Genomic DNA, 18,968 nt, shown 5'->3' on the forward strand with positions numbered 1-18,968 from the left:
CGCGGGGGGGTGCACGGCCGCGGCCGAGTCCCGGCACGGCCCCCCCCGTGCTGCCCGCGGAGCGCACGCGTGTCCCGGGCCCGCGCAAACACACGCACCCCCCGCTGCAGGCACCCGCGCACCGCCTGACCCCCCCGCCGCCCGGTGCCGCCCGCGGGGCGCATGCGCAGTGGGGCGGCGCGGGGATCCCGGCCCCTCGTGCGCGTGACGTCGCCGCGTCTCGCGCCGCTCCGGGCCGGCGGCGGCCCCGGTGAGTGGGGGGGGGATCGCGCGGTGGGGGCTGCGTGGGCCGCCAGCGCCGCTCGGCACCGGCTCCGGCACGGTGCCCCCCCCCCGCCGCGGCGCCGGCCGGCAGGTGACAGCGGCGGGGCTGCGCGGCGGGCGGTGCTCGGTAGCGGCGGGCGGTGCGGGCGCTGGGAGCCCCGCGGGCAGCGCTGGGTTCTCGGTGTGTAAGGTGCTCGGTGCAAGGGGGGCGCGGAGAGCGGTGCACGGTGCAGAGCGGACGGCGCGGGGAGCGGCGTGGGATGCTCGGTGCGTGGGGGATGCGGGGTGCTCGGCGCACGGAGCGGTGCGGGCTGCACGCTGTGCAGTGCGCGGAGGCTCGTGCTTGGTGCACAGCAGGCGGTGCACAGCGCAGGCTGCACGGCGTGTGGTGCAGGGTGGTCGGTGCAGGGTGCTCCTGTACCATTTTTTCCCCTCTTTCCTGCCTTCCGGCACGCTCCCCTCGCCCCCGGTCTCCCCGGCACCCCTTTGGGAGCCCAGCACCGGGCTGTGCCCTCCATCACCCGTGCATCGCCGTACAGGGCAGTGGTGCAGAGAGCAGGCTCGGGCACGCCGCTCGTCAGGAGGCACCCACGGGCCGAGGCCGTCCGTCCGTCTGTCCAGGCACCCGGGGCTGTCCTCCTCTGCTGGGGCGAGCGTGGCTGCCTGCATCGCAGTGGCCTGGGCAAGCAAGCGCTGGGTGAGAGGCTGCGCCCGCGAGTCTCGCTCAGCGTTAGCCTCAACTTTTGGGACGAAAGATTTTGGCAGCAGCTGAGGTCTGGGCAGCTGCGGCTTCTGCTGGTGCGGGTCCCTTGGGAGGGGGGTTGCAGACAGGCTCCCGAGCGGCTGCGTTGGTGCCTCGCAGCTCACCCAAAACATCGATGCTCTCCCTGCTCTGCCCATCTGTCACCGGGCCGCAGCCCTGCCATGCTGTATGGTAGGGATGTGAGATCCACACTATTTCTGTGGCGAGCTTAAGCGTCTTGGGACTCGTGGCCAGAGTCACAGTCCCTGGCGCTGCTGGCAGCGCGTTCCCACTGCCAGCAGTGTGAGCTGGGCTGCGCTCTTCCATGGGAAGGGTATGGCTTCATTGCGCGGGCCTTTGTTCTGTCCCTCGTTGTGTTTGTTTGCATGCTCAGTCTCTGTCCAAAAAAACATCTCACAGCTTGAAACCCCTTCACACGTCTTCCTCTGCGAGTCAGAGCCCGGCCCCGCCAGCTGCTTCTACTTAATATACGGGCGGTGAGTCTCCCCTTTGCACAGCTGTGCTGCTCTCTCATGCTTGGGTACTGAGCAAGGGTGAATGGAGAGATTAAAATGATTTGTGCTAACAGGTTTCCAAATTTGACGTTGCCTTTCTGGGAATACTGCAGCGTGCTCGTGGGGAGCTTGTCAAGTGCCAACGCAGGTTCGAACGTTTCCTCCAAGCGAGGTTTTGTAATAGCGTGGCTGACTGCAGCTTGTGCTCCGTGGCTGCCTGCATGTGGCACCCAGCAGGAGCAGACGTGCTGTGCTGCCTGCAGAGAGAGCCAAGGGTCTGCAGGGTGCTCACACAGGGGAGGCAGCCCCGGAAATTGGGGGTGATTTCCAGCGCTGACCTTCCAGTGCCCTACGCTCTGCGCCTGAACCCACGAGGGTGGAATTCGAGGAAGGGGCTGGTGGATCTTGCTGGTGCCTTCCCAGCAGCCTGGTGTTTTGGTCCAGGGGGCTGAGCTTTCTCCAGTCCTGCGAGTTGCTTCTGTGCCTGTGTGTGCGTTTGGGGGGCAGCACTGCTCTGCGGGGGAGCAGCGGCTGGCTGCTGCCCGCAGCTCCGCGTTTCCCACAGATTGGAGCATCGCTGCTAGAACCTGGCCACGAGAGCCAGTTTCCATGCCTCAATGTTTGGTGGCATGTCAGCTGAGATGGGGCAGCCACCACTGTGCTCCGGGCCTCCTCTGCCGAGCTGAAAGCCCCTCGCCTGGGGCGAGCAGCACCGTGTCCCACAGCGGTGGCTGAGCCATGCATGGTGCCGCGCACGTCCTTCCCGGCATCACCCAGAGCTGGTGCTGCAGCTGGCGTTGGGGGGCATTGCTGCAGGGGGATATGGGCAGAATTATGGCCTCCACACTGGCGCTGGTGAGGTGTCCCAGGCTGGGGACATGGAGGCGGAGCTGCCATGGGGTCTCTCCGGGATGCGGTTTGCTGGTGGGCTCACCAGAACAACGGGCAGGCTCATGCCGCTGCCATTCTCTGCCTGTAGGTTTTAAAAACTGTATTAGTAATTTCTGTCGCTATTTTGGGAAGATAATTCCAAAGGCAGTTTGCATTACAGATACACTGAGCCTCCAGGGGATGTGCGGGATGGCAGGAGCACTATAAAATGCAGTGACTGTCGAGAACATTTTTGCAGAGAGAAAAAAACGACCCAGCAGGTGGTTTTATTTGGCACCATACAGATGCGTCTTCTGACAAATTTGTGATGCGTTTAGGAAGCCTCAGCCTCGTGCCTCAGCAGAGCATGTTTTACCTTGGATTTCGCAGCCCTCCGAGCGCAGGCAGCGAGCGTGCGGGCCGGCAGGAGAAGCTTGCCATCTTGTCGTCTGCCTGCTTTGTTGCATACCATTTTGCAAGCCTTTAGTCTGTGCTAAAGACTGTTCTCCTAAACCCCTGTCTGCCTCCAGTATCGCAGGGATTCTCCTCAAAAAAATCCTATCTAAAAGTGAACAATGCTTTTTTTTTTCCTCCTTTTCATCCCCAGTCCATCTTTTGTGCTGGCCTCGCAGTGCGGGTGCAGGCAGGAGCGCGGGCTGGGCGACGCTGCCTGGGGCTGGCCCTGCCTGTAGGAGCCATGGAGCGTGCGGGAGGTCCTGCTGAGGAGCCGCCCCGAGCCCCTCTCCCCCTCGCAGGGTCTGCAAACAAGAACCATTGATAGCAGCAGAGGGTTGCTCAATCCACAGCGCTCGGAAGTTAAGCAAGCGGCTGGTTGCCATCGTGTGTTCCCAGGCGAGTGAGCCCAAACCGAAACCGGGGAATCCACAAGTGGCTGCGGCATCGAGGCACTTCTCCATGGAGAAATGACCGCCGGCTCGTCAGCTCCGGAGCCGCTGCCGTCGCAGACTGCTGTAGTGGGGCAGGGAGAAGCAGCTGGGGTTTTTCCAGTGTTCCTGCTCAGTGCTGGGTGTGGATCCTGCGGCGTGAGCGACCGTTTCTGGCAGTGGCTGTGCCCAGACACGCTGCAAGAGGGGTGGGAGAGCACCCGGCCCCCCCGCTCCCCTGGGCAGCTGTGCTCACAGCTGGCTGCGGGCCAGCGTGGCCGGGTGGCATGGGGAGGAAGGACAGCGTGCAGAGGCAGCCCTGGGTGGCTCAGCATTTGCAGATGTAAATGGCAGCAGAGGACCCAGAGCTCACAGCTGGGCTTCTGAAGGCAGGAACCGAACCGTGAAGCACTCGGATGTGCTGTTCAGGGTAATTTGTCATACGGGTCAGCCACGCCGCGCACGGAGCAGCACGTCTCGGAAGGACCGGTTTCCTTTTCTTCCATCCTTGGTTTCACAAGAAGAGCTGCTCCCGCGCCGGGGCTCGGTGGGAGGTCGTTGCACGTCCTCGCTGGGGGCTGTGCAGGCACATGGGCTTTGCGCCGTATCGAGTGGGAGGCCACGTATTCACACATTGCTGAAGTTGGTGCTGGGCAGCGCTCTGTGCCTTTCCCAAAATTACTGGCTTTGTGAAAATGCCAAATGCTCGCTCTTGCGGCAGGCGACACGCCGAGCCCGGCTGGGCCATGGTGGAGATCCTGGGGCTGGTCTGTGCTCAGGGCCGTGTACCCGCAGCGCTGCTCCGCACTGGAGCCGCAGGAAGCAGGGCAGGGACGAGCAGAGAGGGGCTGCGCTGCAGGGAGCTGGGGTACAGCAGCCTCACCTCGCTGCCCAAGGGGTGTGCAGTGTGCCCCTCTGTCCACGTTACCCTGCCCTCTCCTCAGTCAGTGCCTTCAGCTCTGGGGACGTCTGGTGTTGCTGCATGGGGAAATAAAATATTTTGATTTTGTTTCTTAAGCAAATTTGAGGTTTTGGGGTTTCTCTTGCAGAAACAACCTCTTATTTGCAAATCCTGGTCTTTGTGCGTGCAAGAATGGAGCTTGTTGAGACTTACGGGTTGGCACGTGGATTTGGAAAATATTTTTTTGAAGATACTTAGTATTTTTTCTAGCAGTTCCTCTGATTTCTTTTTCTCCCTGTTGTATGGCAGGCTCTGACCACCCACATCTGTATGGGGAATCTTTGGTTTTGGGAGGGAAGGGTTGCGTTTGCACTGAGCGCAGTGAGTTAATGCGGAGGCCGCAAACTCCAGCTCCCCTCACCTTGCCTTTGTCCCCCTGAGGCAGCGACTGCAGAGTAATTAAGAAAAGGTAAAGCTCTGTGAATTGGAGCTGTGGGTTGATTAAAAGTCAGAAGCATCCCTGCGAAGCACAGAGCTCCTGTCCTGTTTCAGCACAAGCGCTTCTGAAGCAGAGACCGAGCCGACCTGCTGGGTGGCCCCATCCGTCACTGGGGGGTCACAGACACCGCTCCTGCTCCGGCGCCCGTCCCTCGCAGCCAGCGGCACGGGGCGGCGGGTGGGTCTCTCTTTCCCCTCCTCACTCGGCTCCGTCCTTCCAGCGGCAGCTGTGCCTCCCGACCCCCCTCCTTGAGCCAAGAGGGGGACGTGGCGAGCCCCCTCCCTCCTGGCTTTGCCGCAGCTTTGCTGGGGTGCGGTGGGAACGGTGCCAGGTCGCTGGGGTGGGTGCCTCCATCGCCGCCTTCTGCCAGCAGCTTTCACTTCGGGCGTTTCATAATTAATAAGCCAGTTGGAGAGAAAGGCTGCTGCCTTATGGAGAGGTTGGCAGAAGTGGATACTTGGATACTGTGGTTTCAATCGCCGGACGATAAAAAGCCATTGCTGTGCTTGGAACGAGAGGTGGGTGGGGTGAAGATGCTGTAAATTGGTGGGATTTTTATTATTTTGGGAACATTGTAGCATTGAGCAGGATAATAAAATGTTTTTCTAATCATAACAGCCTTGAGGCAATAAACAAACAGTACGTTTGTGATGTGAAATGTCTGTCGATTCTTTGTTGATGTGATTTAGAGTCTGTTAAAGCAGGCTGGCGCGCTGTGCATGCATCCCGGCCGGGCTCTCCGGGGATGGTGTGCTGGGGTGCTCGGCTGGGAACGTGCTGCGTGGCTCGGGGTTTCCGCCTCGCAGGCTTTTCACAGTGAGAAAGCTGGTGTTTGAAGATGATGCGCGCTGCCTTAATCCTCAGGGCATCAGGTTCTGCTAGTTTATTTTTCTAGGTACTCAGCAGTGAGACTAAATTCTCCCGTGTCCCCCCCAGAGGAGGGCTTTATGCTTTGGGAGAAAAACGGTCTTTTGTGAAACCCCCTTGTCCCTGCAGGGTCTAGCCAGCGACCTCCGGGCTGCAGGAACGTGGTAGCTGTGGTGGTGCCGGGGAGCGGGAGCTGTGCCGCGATGGTGGGCTGTGCCGCTGGACCCTCGCACCCAGCTGCTGGGGTGGCTTCAGCCCCCTTGGCGTGGCAGAGCACACGTCTGGGCAGAGCTGCCGGAGCAACCGCCAGCGCCTTTCGCAGTGGCAGGCAAAGAGGAGGTGTTCAGGAGCCGGCGCCGTTGCAGGGACTCTGGCTGGTGCACCGCGTTGAGTGTGCTCAGCTGAAAGGAAATGTGGCAGGACCTGTAAGCGCGGCAGCGTCGGCGTGCCCTGCGGCTGTTGTGGGGCTGAGCTGAGCGAGCCGAGCGGCTGGGTGCTAAGTTGCAAGCTTAAACACCCTCCTTGTGGTTTGGGTGCTAAGATGTGCGCTTAAACACCCATTCTTGCAGTCTTTTGACTGTTCCAGTTTTACTTGAGATGATGTCAGCAGTGCAAATGCAAACCACAGTGCTGTTTGTTGTATTTGGGGATTTTCAAAGGGACACGTAACCCTGAAGTGCTCTAAAATCCATGCATTTTTACTGGGATTGGCTTCTGATTCCTGTAGATACATCTGGGTTTGTGGCCTGCAGTGCATCTTTAGCTTTAATAAGCAAAAACTGTTCTGCTGTCAATGTTGCTGTTCTTGCCACTTGGTGGCCTGAAAGCAACTACTTTTTTTTTTTTTTTTTTGAATGCTGTAGGTGCCAGCTACAGCTTAATTTCATGCACATAAAAGTGAGCTCTTCTCCCACCGCCCGGAGCCTCAGGCCGTTGCTCACCTCCAGCAGAGGTTTGTACAAAGCTCCTGTTCTGCTGCGAGCAGCTGCAGCATCGATTGGGGTGGGCAGCAAACCGCAGCGTGGGTTGGACCCTGCTCCCGCAGGCTGGCCGTCCCTGCGGGGATCGATCCTCGCTGTGCTGGGGCGGACGAGCACGAGCCGTGGGTTGTGCAATGGGGCTGACGCTGCACTTGGGTGAACCTCAGCCTCCGCCGTCCCCTCGGCCGCCGCTGTGGGCACGCAGCAGCAAGCAGAGGTCGGTGCTTGCTCCGTGCTTGCTTGCTTTCCAGGGCTGCTCACCAACCTCTTGGTGAATGTTTTAAAGTTTGTTGATCAGCTTTCGTTTGGGCTGCTTTGAAACTGAGGTGGAGAAACACCCCGTGCGTCTGCGCGCCGGCAGCCCGTCCCTTCCCACTCCTCGTCCTCAGCCCCCGCCAGCTCTTCCCAGCTTTCCTCTCCCAGGGCTCGTTTGACCCCTCTCCTGTTCGCTGCTGCCTCCTCAGGACGTGAGCATCTCTGTCCTGCTAAGGGACATGCCTTGGAGTCATCGGGGGTTTTGAAATGCACATTACGAGCTGCCACCAGGAGAGATCAGGAGAAGCAAGCCTGTCTTCGGCGGTGACAGCGCTTCTGGGCGCGTCGTTTGTCGGAGCTCAGGTTGGGACAGCAGCGGTCACCCTCAGGCAAGCTGTGTTTATTTTTGTGTTGCACGCCGCGTGTGAATTAACTGGAGACTATCAATTAAATAGTTAAATTTTGCTGATTTGTAAAGATGCGAGCTAGATATATTAAGATATTTCTTGCTGACCACAGCTTCTGCTGCTGTTCCACCAGAAAGACGTCTGCAGTTCCTCATCCTTTTATTAAGCACCAATGATTTGAGCTAAAATTTTCCAGGCCACACCTATGTCTTTTGGGGAAGTTGCAGTTAGTAGCAATTGTTTCTGGGAATGGTTTAAAGAAAAATGCATTTTTTGATCATATGGAGTTTCTCATAGAAACTGGTTTTGTTGTTTGTTTGTAACACTTCGCTGCTTTAAAAAATGGACTTGAGACATTGCTTCATCACTAGAGATGGTGCACAGCTCCCTCGCTCCGGCGGCCCCGGCTGCACCGACACCGCGCTGTGCCAGCGCGAGGGGCTGCTCTCCGGCAGTGGTGGTGGTTTGCCCGTTTCACAACAGCAGGTGAGGGAGGACGTGGAGGCTGCAGTCAGTTGGTACTCGCTGTTGGTGCTCGTTTGGCCGTGGTGTCCGCCCGGCCGGCGCAGCAGCCATGCAGTGGCATGCTGCACGGGCCCCGTGCTGCGGTGGGAGGCGTCAGGAAGGAAGTCTGCAAGCGTGTGTGTGTCTGTGTGTCTGTCTGTGTGTGCACGGGCAAGAGCTGGAGCTGTTTCCGGAGCAGGGTGTCTCGGGGCTGGGCTGTTAAACCGCTGCCGCTCTGTGCACCAGATCATTCGTGGCACTGCAGAAGCGCATCCGGGGATGCAGCTGCTGCTCCGCGGACCTGCAGCCTTGTCTGGACCTGAAATCCCATCGTCGATGGAGGCCAGGCCAGGGTCAAGCAGAAAACCTTGCAGGGAAGGAGGGCGATGTGTGCACTGCGGATGAGTTCTTGCAAAGTTCGTGCTGGGTGGAGTTTCCCTCTGGTTTCTAATTAGTGCTAAAGTGGAGGGGCTGCGTGACGTTCGATGGCAGCTGGGCAGGAGAGGAGGAGACTCTTGGGTGGCTGGAATAACAATTAGTGTCCGTACTTGAAATGTTCTGAAAAACATCCTCCGAGGCCGGGACGCCATCGTGCATCAAGGGGGAGCTGGCTGCAGTGGCCCCACGACGAGCCTGTGGTCCCGTGCTCGCACTGTGAGCCTCGGAGCGGAGTGCCGTCCTGCCTGCCCACGGGGTCCTGGCCCCTCGGGGTGCTCCGCTGCAGCACGGCCCCCCGGACGGCGGCTTTGCTTGGAAAGCTGCAGCCCTGCTGCGACGGGTCCCCCCTGCTGCTGCCCTCCCGTGCCTGGAGGAGGGTGTCCTGCAGGGACACGGCTGCCGTACCGCCGGCGGGACGCGGGCAGGACCCCTGCGCAGGCACGCTGTCACTGGGATGCTCTGCGCTTGCAGGACAGCTTCAGCCAAGAAGGTGTGGGCGGTGGCTGGGCTCCCCAGGATGGGTGCAGTCCTCGTGGGCGCAAGCGTCGTGTCCTTGTGGGAAACCTGGCGTTCGGGCCGACGCGCGGGTTTTGGTTCCCTACCTGGTGAGGTTTGCGTGCCGCGAGGGGCCGGTGCCGCTGCCTCGTGGGTGGTGAGGCTGGAGAGAGGTTTGTTCCTCGGACTGGAGCTGGGGAGATCCTGGCAGCTGGGCAGCTCCTAGTGCGGAGGTTGGCATCCCCGTGACCTGCCAGACCTGGGGAGTCCTCTGGGCCCCGTCTCCTGTTACTGGCTGGGGACTCTGATTATACTCTGACTTGTGCCTGATTTCAGCATTTGTACCAAAGCCTGCGGCAGGCGAATCTGGAGCTGCTTCCCCTGGGACGGGTTGTTGCACCAGTCGCTTGTGTGCAATGGAAGCGTGCCATGTTCGGACTGTCGTCCCCCGGATTTTAAACACCCAGTTGCTCCCGTCCCCCTGAGGCTTCTCCCTTCCAGGAAGCTTCATTTCCTAAAAGAGCAACCACCTTCCCGCTTCCCTCGGTTTCTCCTGGCTCAGCCCTGCAAATGCCGCCGTGGTGGAGCGGTGCCGGTGCCTCGGGGCGGATGGCCGAGTCGCAGGTCTGCCAAATCTGGCTGCCAGCGCTGACCGTGAGCCGGGACCGCCTTTCCCCTGGGCTCGGAGGGCGGCTGTGGGCAGGAGGGGTGCATGCGGCAGGGGAAGTTGCCAACGAGGAGAGCATCACTCGTCACCACGTGTGCAGATATCTGTGACAAATAAACAAATCAATGTTGTGGCTTTTCTTTCCCATTAGGTATTTTCATGGCCACCTGTGTTTCGGCATGAAGCTCGGCTAGCAGCAAAATGAACTTACCAAGGGAAGGTGAGTGCGTACGGAGGGCAGCGCCAGAGCAGTTGTTTCCCCTGTGAATGCTGGGTGTGGGCTGGTGAATATTTCGTACGTCTGTGCGCACCGCCACTGATGCCCCATTAATATTGTATTGCCTTCACAAGCTGACAGGAAACGGTTTAAGCCTTTTTTATACTAATGTCCGATCAGCATGCAAAATAAGATGACTTTCTGCCTGTGGGACCTCTTGTGTCCTTGTTTGTCACTGCTCTGCTGTCACGTCCCCACCAGCTCCCATCCTCCCGCAGGCTCTCTGCTCTTGGTACCAGCCGTGCCCTGATCGCGGTCAGGGATGGAGTCCTTGGCTGTGGGTCACAGCCCGTCCCTCTCCCGCAGTGTCTGAGCTGCACTCAGGGGCTTCAGCCCGGGGTCAGCTGCTGGCGCTTTGATTTCTGCTCCTTGTCACCCGCTGCAGTGGTTTTCAGTCCCTGCCGTGATGTGCTAGAGAAGCCCCTGAGAGCTCCCTAATTCCTGCTGGAGTGGAAAGCTCTCAGAGCCAGCTTGGGCATCTGACGGACTAGAAGGTCATCTCTGATCTGACAGTTGTGCCGCCTAATTATGCCATGATATTTTCCACCAGATATCTGCTGTGGAGGAAATTATCCATCCCTGTTCTCTCATAGACTAATAAGCCCCCCAAATTTTGGGGAATTCATAGTGGAGGATTGCACAAAAGAGTTGAAAATAAGCCGGCATTGTTTGCGGTTGCCCAGCAGACCGCTGCCGAGCACGCTCATGGATGCTTGCTCAGCCCGCCCGGGTGCGCTGGGGTAATCCCACCGGAGAAGTTCGTTCTGCTTCAGCCCTCCCGGTGCCCGCGGCTGCCGTGCAGGAGGCAGAGCGGGGCTGTTCTGCTGGCGGGAGCAGTGGTGTGCCGCGGCTGCGGGGAGAGCCCAGAGCACAGCGGGAAGGGAGAAGCCGTGCTCCCCGATGGCAGCCGTCAGCACCTGCCTCCCTGCCTTTCCTGTTGCCCCACAGCGGAGCGAGAGCTTCCCCATGCCGGTGGCATTGGATGGGCAGCGGTGGGGGCTGTGTGTCTGCCCTGGCCGGGGCGGCAGGATGATCCCCAGGGACACGGCACTTTGTCCTGCCGGGTGCTGCTGGAGCGGGGCCGGTGCCGCAGGCTCCCAGCCAGTCTCCCGCTTCGCACAGCAAAATGAGTGAGTCCCTTTGTTCCTCTCCGGCGGCACTCGGACCGGAGCTGCTGGGAGCATCTCGGTGGGAAATGCTCACTGTAAGCCGTTTTTGCAAAGAACAGAGCACTTCTGTGCTCCCAGCCTCTTTTTTAAACTGCAGGTCTTTCCTGCTAATTAGCCTGTCTTGGTCTGCATAGCCGTAATTATTCCAGTTGGCCTTAAATCCCGGCTGCTCCAGCTACAATGCATTGAAATGGGTCTTGTGGCATTTGCAATTATTTTTAGGGTGAACATTTGAATATATTTACATGACTGAAACAGATCAAGATAGCAGGATGGAGGAGCAGATGAGCGCTTGTCTTTTTAATGGGTCTGGCTCTGGCTTGGTGCTGCATAAATGCCAGAGCTGTTTGTTGTTCCCTCTGATTTACATCTAAACAAATGGACCAGCATTTGCCTTTCTGACTTTCATATAGTATATGGGCATGCATTTGAAACTGTTTAACCTTGGTATGTTAACCAGGCAGTTGGCCAGGATATTAACCATGGTGCTAAAGAGCCACAAAAATAATTTTGGTGGTGATGTTACCTTGCTGCTGGGATGGGCAAACGCATGCCTGGGTGGGCAGAGAGGCACTGCCTCTGCGTGTCGTGGTAATCCGATGGTTTGAGCAGAAGCGGATAAAAGCAGGGCGGGTGGATGGTGAGCAGCTGACCGCTTCACCAGTCCGGGTAGGTGCAGCGGGATGTCAGGGTTTGGAAGGGGAACGAGCGAGTCCCCGAGCGCCCGGCCGGTTCTGGGGCCGCCCGTGCTGGCAGGTGGGGCGGGGGCAGGCAGGCTGCCTGGCTCTGGGGCGGCCCTCCTGCCTGCTCCCCGCCGAAAAGCGGCTTTGCACGGGCCGCTGCTAAATGTGCTCTTTCATGGAGAGTCGAAAACGTTTTTCTGAAGCAGTTCTTTGGATTGTCAGCAAAACAAAACGCATGGACGTCCCGTTCCTTGCACTCCATTCAGCTCCCACCCCAGCCACATAATCACAAAGAACTTGAAATCCCTGGGTGAGCCCAGGGGAGGATTGCAAAACCTGTGCTCACAAACGGAGCAGAAGCGGGGAGGGTGTGGGAAGCGGTGCCAGCGTTTGCAGGACTCCCTCCCGGGTAGGCAGCAGAGCAGGGGACTTGCAGAAACTGCAGGCTTCCTGCTGGATACCCCACCGAGACGCAGAAGACCCAAAAAGCCTTAATGCCGGATGAGGTCTTCAAGGATTTTTATGTAAGGTCAGTCTCCAGAGGAAGGGCGTTTAACACTGACTCTGTGTGTTGCTGTCAGCATTCGGATGGTTTAATTTCTCAAAGCGTTTCATTCTAATGGGTAACTGCTTCTCCTGACTCACATCCTTAAAATTTGCATGAGATGCTTTTGTTTTTCTCTTATTTCAGCTTTCCTCCCTCCCCTGTGACAGCACATTGAAACTAAAGAATATGTAGGAAGGAGACAGGTGGCTGAGAGAAGTGAGAAGACGGTGGTGTGCTGAGCTCAGTTTTGGAAGGAAGGAGAACCACAGGGAGGGTTTGGGCTTTATCTGGGATGGAACAGACTCTCTGTAAAGATTTTTTTTTAAGGACTGACTGGGTATGCGTGGCCCCTCTCCGAAACGTTCCTGGAGCTTTGCTTCAGCTGTAAACCTGTGATTCTGGGTACACAAACAGTCCAGAAATAATCTCTTTGGGTGTGCTCTGAGGCAGACTTTAATTACCTCCTGGGTAGAAGGCATCTAGCCTGGAAGTTGCTGATAAGTGAAAGAGATGATGAAAGCCTGGGATGGTGTCAGCATCCTGGAGGAGCCAGGCTGGATGCTGAGGTGCCGCCGGGCTGGATTGCGGCTCCTGCTCCTCTGACGGTGCTGTGTTTCTCTTGCAGGTGCCCGTTGGGTTGAACACTTGCTGGCTGAAAGCTGAAGCGTGATCACCAGCCTGTGCGGAGGAGAACAGGATGCGGGTCACCATGAGGAGGGTGTTGCTGGTGGTGGGCTCGGTGGTCGCCCTGATGGTGACTCTGCACCTCGGCCAGCAGGTCCTGGAGTGCCAGCAGGTCCTGAGCGAGAGGAGGCACAGGCTGATGAGACCCGAGAACGAGGAGCTGGTCATGATGGACTCCAATCACGTCGAGTACCGTTACAGCAAGGAGATGCCCCTGATATTCATTGGCGGGGTCCCGCGGAGCGGCACGACGCTGATGAGGGCCATGCTTGATGCCCACCCTGAGGTGCGCTGTGGAGAGGAGACCCGCATCATCCCCCGCGTGTTGGCGATGCGGCAGGCCTGGTCCAAATCGGGGCGAGAGAAGATGCGCCTGGATGAAGCGGGGGTGACGGACCAAGTTTTGGACGCCGCTATGCAGGCCTTTATACTGGAAGTGATCGCCAAGCACGGCGAGCCAGCCCGGTATTTGTGTAACAAGGACCCCTTCACGCTGAAGTCCTCTGTCTACCTGTCCAGGCTGTTCCCCAATTCCAAATTCCTCCTGATGGTTCGAGATGGCCGGGCTTCGGTCCACTCCATGATCACGCGGAAGGTGACGATCGCAGGCTTCGACCTGAACAGCTACCGAGACTGCCTGACCAAGTGGAACAAAGCCATCGAGGTGATGTACTCCCAGTGCTTGGAGATCGGGCGGTCCCGGTGCCTGCCCGTCTACTACGAGCAGCTGGTGCTGCACCCCGAGCAGTCCATGCACGCCATCATGAAGTTCCTGGACATCTCCTGGAGCGACACGGTGCTGCACCACGAGGAGCTGATAGGGAAGCCCGGTGGGGTGTCGCTTTCCAAGTGAGTGTTTCGGCCCCTGCCTCGGCTTTCCGAGGAGCGTTTTCGTTACACGAAGCAGGTCAAGGCTAAAACTGGGGGCAAAGACGCATTACTTGTGTTTATGCGTGCTTTTTCAGGGGCAGAAGTGGCAACACGTCCTGCACGCTTTTGCTGCGGTAGGTTTTGTGTTTCCGAGTAGAAGACAGCTTGAATACTAGCAATCTGTTGTACCCAACAGAGCAGCTTGTCAGGCAAGGATTTTAGGAGCAGGTGACTGCTTTATTCATCTGTCTTGACAGTGCAGAAATGATTTTCGTCTCTAATTTGAAAAGAACTGCTTGCTCTGAAACCTGAGCTCTTTAACGCCTCTTTTTTCCACCCGTCCTCAAATACCTCCTTACCATGATTAGTTTTGCTGCTCATGAATGGCTTTCAGCGGTGAGCAGCAATTCTTGCCAGGCTTGGTGCTGGTATTGCAGAATAAAAGAAATACCTGCTCTGTGGAGACACACCCCAGCACTCCCTCCTTGCTGGCTGTCCGTCTCTGGTGCCAGGGGGGTGCTTGCTGCCTTCCACCTTCTCCTCTTTTAATGCTCTTTATTTCCTAAGTGGAGGCTTAAGCCTAACTTAGCAAAATTTAATCAGTGGTGTAAGGGAACCATACAAGCAGTCTTTGTATAAATTCTCATGCCCGAGTGGTGAGGGCAGCTGTGGACATGCAGCTGCTCTGTTTCTTGGGGACGGGTGGGGGCTCCGCTTCCCCCCGCCGTGCGATGCTCTTCCAGACGAGGCTGCGCAGCATTGCCTGTGCCTTGGCAATCGGTAACTGGGACGCTCTGGTGAGGCTCAGGATCCGCACGTTCATCCCTCTTAGGACGCCGTGCCGCCTGTGCTGCGTGGGGTGCGGTTTCCTTTGGCTCGAGTCGAGCAGGCGGCTGCTCGCCCCGGGGCCGGCGTCCCGCCGAGCACAGGGTGCAGAGGGGGGGCTGTAGCTGCGAGGGGCTCGCTCCTCGGCGTTTGGAGGGCAGGCAGCATGGCTGGTGGGGAGCGCGTCCCAGCGCCCTTACCCCAGGCAGACCAGGAAGGCAGCTGTGGTGTAGGATAAAGAGGTGCAGGCACCTGTGATGCCTGTAGCGATGATTTCTCCAGGGCTTTCAGCACTATTTGCTAAGTAAATTTTGCCAAGGTTGCCTAAACACGTAAGTGTTTGGATTTTCAGTGGGGTCGTGTGGTGTATCTGTGCTACAGACCACACATCTTTCATTATTTTCCTGTAACAAGCAAAGGTGTCCTGGTAACACCCCGACCCCGGTGCAGGATGGATCACCCCGTAGAGGGGGACCCAGCCCCTGCCAGGATCCACTCCCCCAGGGCAGGGCTGTGAGCGGGACGCGGGTGCCCCGGCTCCGCAGGCGGGCCCGGCGGGTGCTGAGCGGTTGTGCTGCACGCCTCCCTCGGGCATCGGAAGCAAAATGTTGAAGTGGCAGTGAACCTAGCTGAAGGCTCTTCTGTCTGAGCCCAGTACGTGTGTGAAATCCAACATTAGTGTCTTGTTTTGCTTTTTTCTTTGTTATTTTTCCCCAGGATAGAAAGATCAACAGACCAGGTTATCAAGCCGGTGAACATGGAGGCGTTATCTAAGTGGATCGGGCACATCCCGGGGGATGTGCTGCAGGACATGGCCCACATCGCGCCGATGCTCGCCAGGCTCGGCTACGACCCCTACGCCAACCCACCCAACTACGGCCACCCCGACCCCTTGGTTGTCAACAACACGCACAGAGTGAGTGTGGGAGCCCTCTGCCTGGGGCGCTGCCCGCGGTCACGGGAGGGAGTGGGGCCGTGGGGCCGTGGGTCTCTGCCCCCACAGAGCCCTCTGAGCAGAAGAGGCTGCTGAGCCGAATCGGAAGAGAGCAGGGGAGAAACAAACGCTCTCTTCCTTTTGGGAACGACAGTCACGCAGTTACACCGAGATGATTTCAAAACAGATGTGTGCGGTAAATTAAGTCTGGCGTGGCTCAAACTGATGATGTTCCCTATCATTTTGTGGTGGTGTTTGTTTCTTCTGCTGTGGCAGATACTGGCCTGTCCCTCCCTGATCCAGCCCCGCTCTCGAACCCGGGTGTGGGAGTTACTGGTGCGTGCCGATGTTATCCAGGTGCACAGCTGTAGGCACTAGACGCGCCGGTCTGGCCCCAGGAGGACGCGCAGACTGTGCTGCGTCCGTGTCAGCTCACCAGCCACTCCCGCCGTCCCGCGGGGAATGCGAGTGGAGGCTCGTAATGCGTTTGGGCAAAACCAGATTTTTTTTTTAGAATATTGACTCATGTCCCTGGAGCAGAACTGCAAGGAAGAAGCTGCAGAGCCACAGACAGCAGTTACTAAACAGAGGGAGTTTCTCCTGCTTTGAGGTGGAGTGGTTCCTCCCCAGCCTGAGGCTGGACTCTGCAGCCCCCCCAGCTTTGGACGTGCTCCCTGTGACGGTGTCCTTGGACGAGGGGTCCTTTGTCAGACTGGTGGGAGCAGGGGAACGCCTGCGGGTGGGACTGGTCCCCGTGGTACTATGTGCAGGCAGGCAACTAGCAGCACTGACCTGGAAGAGCTTCCCTGGAGCTGGTCTGTGCTCCGAGTGCTCTGGGCTCTTACAGCTCCTCCTTGCTCTCTCTGCTTGCTGAGAGCTGTTCTAGGACACAGGTGATTTGGGTGAACATCTGTCCTGGGCAGGGTCAGGGACTCTGGGATGGACCTTTCTGTACTTCTTGGGATGAGTTTGGAGAACTGGCACGATGGTAAAGACTCAAATACTGTCCCCTCCCAGGCTAAGGGGGGGAACCGGAGAATTGCTTGTGTTGGTTCCCTGCCCCAGCAGGATGCTGTTCCCTGTCTTTGCTTACAGTCGCAAAGGAGGAAACCTCCCTCTATTGCCCCAATATAGCACCTCGATGTAGAACAAATGCCCATCAGGGTATTTGTGCTGGTTCAGGTATACTGGGACATAGGACGCAGTTATGAGGTGGACTTGCCGATGTTCATAGAGCCACTACCCCAGAAGGGTCACTCCAATTTTCTCTTTTCCGTAGGTTTTAAAGGGGGATTATAAAACGCCAGCCAATTTGAAAGGTCATCTGCAGGTAAGAGTCTGCTGTCCCTTCCGAGGGCTTTGCCTTGTTTGGGTGCCTGGGCCCTTGCTCCCTCTTACGGGCATTTGCAGGCTGGGCAGCCAACTGCTCTCTTGCCTCGATCCATGGGGACGATGTGCCTGTCCCTTCTGCTGCGCTCCCACCCTCCACACTCTCGTTGTTGATGTCCTGTGTATTCTGTGCTCCTCAGACCCTGCTCATTCATCTGTCACCTCCTTCCTGGTCTGCTCGTGTGTATGGTTTTGTGCTGTGGAGTTCTGTGCTCGCTCATCAGAATAAACTTGTGCTCTTCATTCTCTGACTTTTAAGACACTTCCCACCTTGCTCTCTGTTCCAAAACTCTTAAAGTTTTCGTTGTTGTGGGTCTTGCCTGCCTTAGGGAAGGATGGCTTGTCTGATCTGCAGGTTACAGATAGGTCTTCTAGTTCTTGTACTTGGGTGTTTGTGTTCAGGTGTCAAATACACACTACGGGGCTCCCTCCCTAAAGAGCAGTGCTTGAAAACAATTAATAACCATCTTTTGTAATGCAGGGCAGTCCAACAGCCATTGCACATACAGACTTAAAAAAAATAAAAGACTTCTTGACTCTCCAGAAAGCGCAACCTGCACAGTATGGAGATGCAGTAGATTGGTGTTGATGTTTCGATCCAGGTTTTACCTGCTCAACATGAGGCCTCCTAAAGAAAGCAGGGGGATTGATTGAGCTGCATCGCCAGTGTCGGGCGAGAAGGTGCAGAGCCCGGTCCCGGGCTGCGGAAGCGGGGCCGCTGGTGAAGCGAGCGTGTGGCGGCTCTCACTGCGAGAGGCGTCGCGGGCCATTCCCGGATGGCCACCCAGAGTGGTTCTTGTTGCGTGAACGGTAGCGAAGCGAGAGGCTGCAGTCTCGTGGCAGCGTCTCCTGGCTGCTGGTTCTCTGCCCTCGCGCTGCTTTCTGTGTCCTAAACATTTCCTTTTCGTGCTGCTGGGAACACGGCGGGAATGTTTTGAGTTGCAGATGGTGGCTTAAAGCTGACCCTTCTGTTTCTGGGTTGTTCTAGGTGACTCAGAACACATCATCTTCTCACTAAGAAAATTAATGATTTCCAGGTAAGACCTTGTACTTCATTTTGGGACTCGGGCAAATCTGCCTGCATTGCTCCAGGGTTAGCATTTTGCTTGTGTAATTTCTTGTGTCTGTGGATTAGCTGGGCTGCTCCAGGCACGCTCGTTATGCAAATGATCCCCTTCACAGTTGCTTTAGGTTTTCAGAACAATACTGTTAAGTGAGACGATTTGTCAGAAATTCTTTTCCTGAGCTCTGGAAACAGGCTTACTTCAACAGAATCAAAATCGGCCCCTTGGGAGAGTTATTACTGACTGGCCCCACGGGGAGCATTGAAACGGGATGTGGAAACGTGTGGATGGGCTGAGCCGCTCCCCAGCTGTCTTCTAGGACGTGCCGAGGACCCGCGGAAGGGAAGATAAAGCGGGCGCATCTGCTGTCAGTTTGGAGAAACAGGGCTGCTACCCTGGGTTTCTGCTCCAGATGCAACTGTTGATATGTTGGATGTTTTTCCATCTCTTTTCGGCTAGCCTCTACGATAAAATAGAAAATGTCATTTTTCTTACTAAAAATGACTCTTTAAAAACTAGTTTCTATGTAAAAGCAGTATATTGCGCTAAAAAAAAAATGGGAAGCATTGAGTGAGAGTAGAAGTTGTGTGCCCATCATCCTGGAGCTGGGACTGGGTTTCTTTCTAACCATTTTTTGTATGGCGGCTGCTTTAAAACCGCAAAAAAAATGTAAACCCGTTCGCGGGGCACCTGCCGTGGCGGGATCCTGCTCCTCAGCCTGCCTGTTTCTCTCTTCCAGAATGCTGCAAATGGCCTTTTGTTGTCCAAGGGAGAAGAGTTTGCAACGGCACCAGTGGAAATCGGTTATCCAAGCATATTGCTTGCTAGCACTATTGCCAAAGGACTGCTCTGTGGGGGACGCATTTGCAGTTATTTGCAAAGGCCGGGCGCCCGTCCTCCGCCCGGCCCCAGCGCTCCGTGGTGAAAGCATCTGAGGAAGCTCGTGCGCCGGGGGGGGGCCGCGCCCCGGGGGGGGGGCGCCTGCCGGAGGACTCGGCGCACGCGTGTGGACGTCTCGCGGGGCCGTGCTCTGAGTCGCGGGTCAGAAAGGGGTGCCCGGGCGCTGCCGAGCCCTTGTCGTGCGCCTGGCCCCCGCCCTTCACCGTGACTTGCAGAGGTATCGCAGAGTTAATATATGCGCCCGCCCCCCTCGCTGCACATTAAAGTGGTGTTTTAAGAGCGCAGGCCCCGCCCTCCCTCTGCTGCCGGGGGCCGCCGAACCACAGCGGAGCCGCTGC

At 57.4% G+C, this 18,968-nt stretch overlaps 1 protein-coding gene across 6 annotated transcripts; it reads left to right on the forward strand.

Moving 5' to 3' along the window:
- Window positions 1-198: 198 nt before the first annotated feature.
- TPST2 (tyrosylprotein sulfotransferase 2) lies at window positions 199-18,909 on the forward strand. 6 transcript variants are annotated; one of them, XM_075167499.1, is made up of 7 exons: window positions 199-250; window positions 9,440-9,508; window positions 12,590-13,497; window positions 15,061-15,259; window positions 16,557-16,607; window positions 17,655-17,703; window positions 18,470-18,909. In XM_075167499.1, exons 3-6 carry the CDS (start codon window positions 12,662-12,664, stop codon window positions 17,682-17,684), a joined length of 1,116 nt encoding a protein of 371 aa, XP_075023600.1. In that variant the 5' UTR covers window positions 199-250; window positions 9,440-9,508; window positions 12,590-12,661; the 3' UTR covers window positions 17,685-17,703; window positions 18,470-18,909. The 6 variants fall into 6 exon arrangements, with proteins under 6 accessions (XP_075023600.1, XP_075023601.1, XP_075023597.1 ...); XM_075167500.1 differs by lacking the exon at window positions 199-250 and adding an exon at window positions 257-355; XM_075167498.1 differs by lacking the exon at window positions 199-250 and adding an exon at window positions 7,457-7,670.
- Window positions 18,910-18,968: the final 59 nt, after the last annotated feature.

Source organism: Calonectris borealis, chromosome 18 (genome assembly GCF_964195595.1).
Source record: "Calonectris borealis chromosome 18, bCalBor7.hap1.2, whole genome shotgun sequence".
NCBI classification, from domain to species: domain Eukaryota; kingdom Metazoa; phylum Chordata; class Aves; order Procellariiformes; family Procellariidae; genus Calonectris; species Calonectris borealis.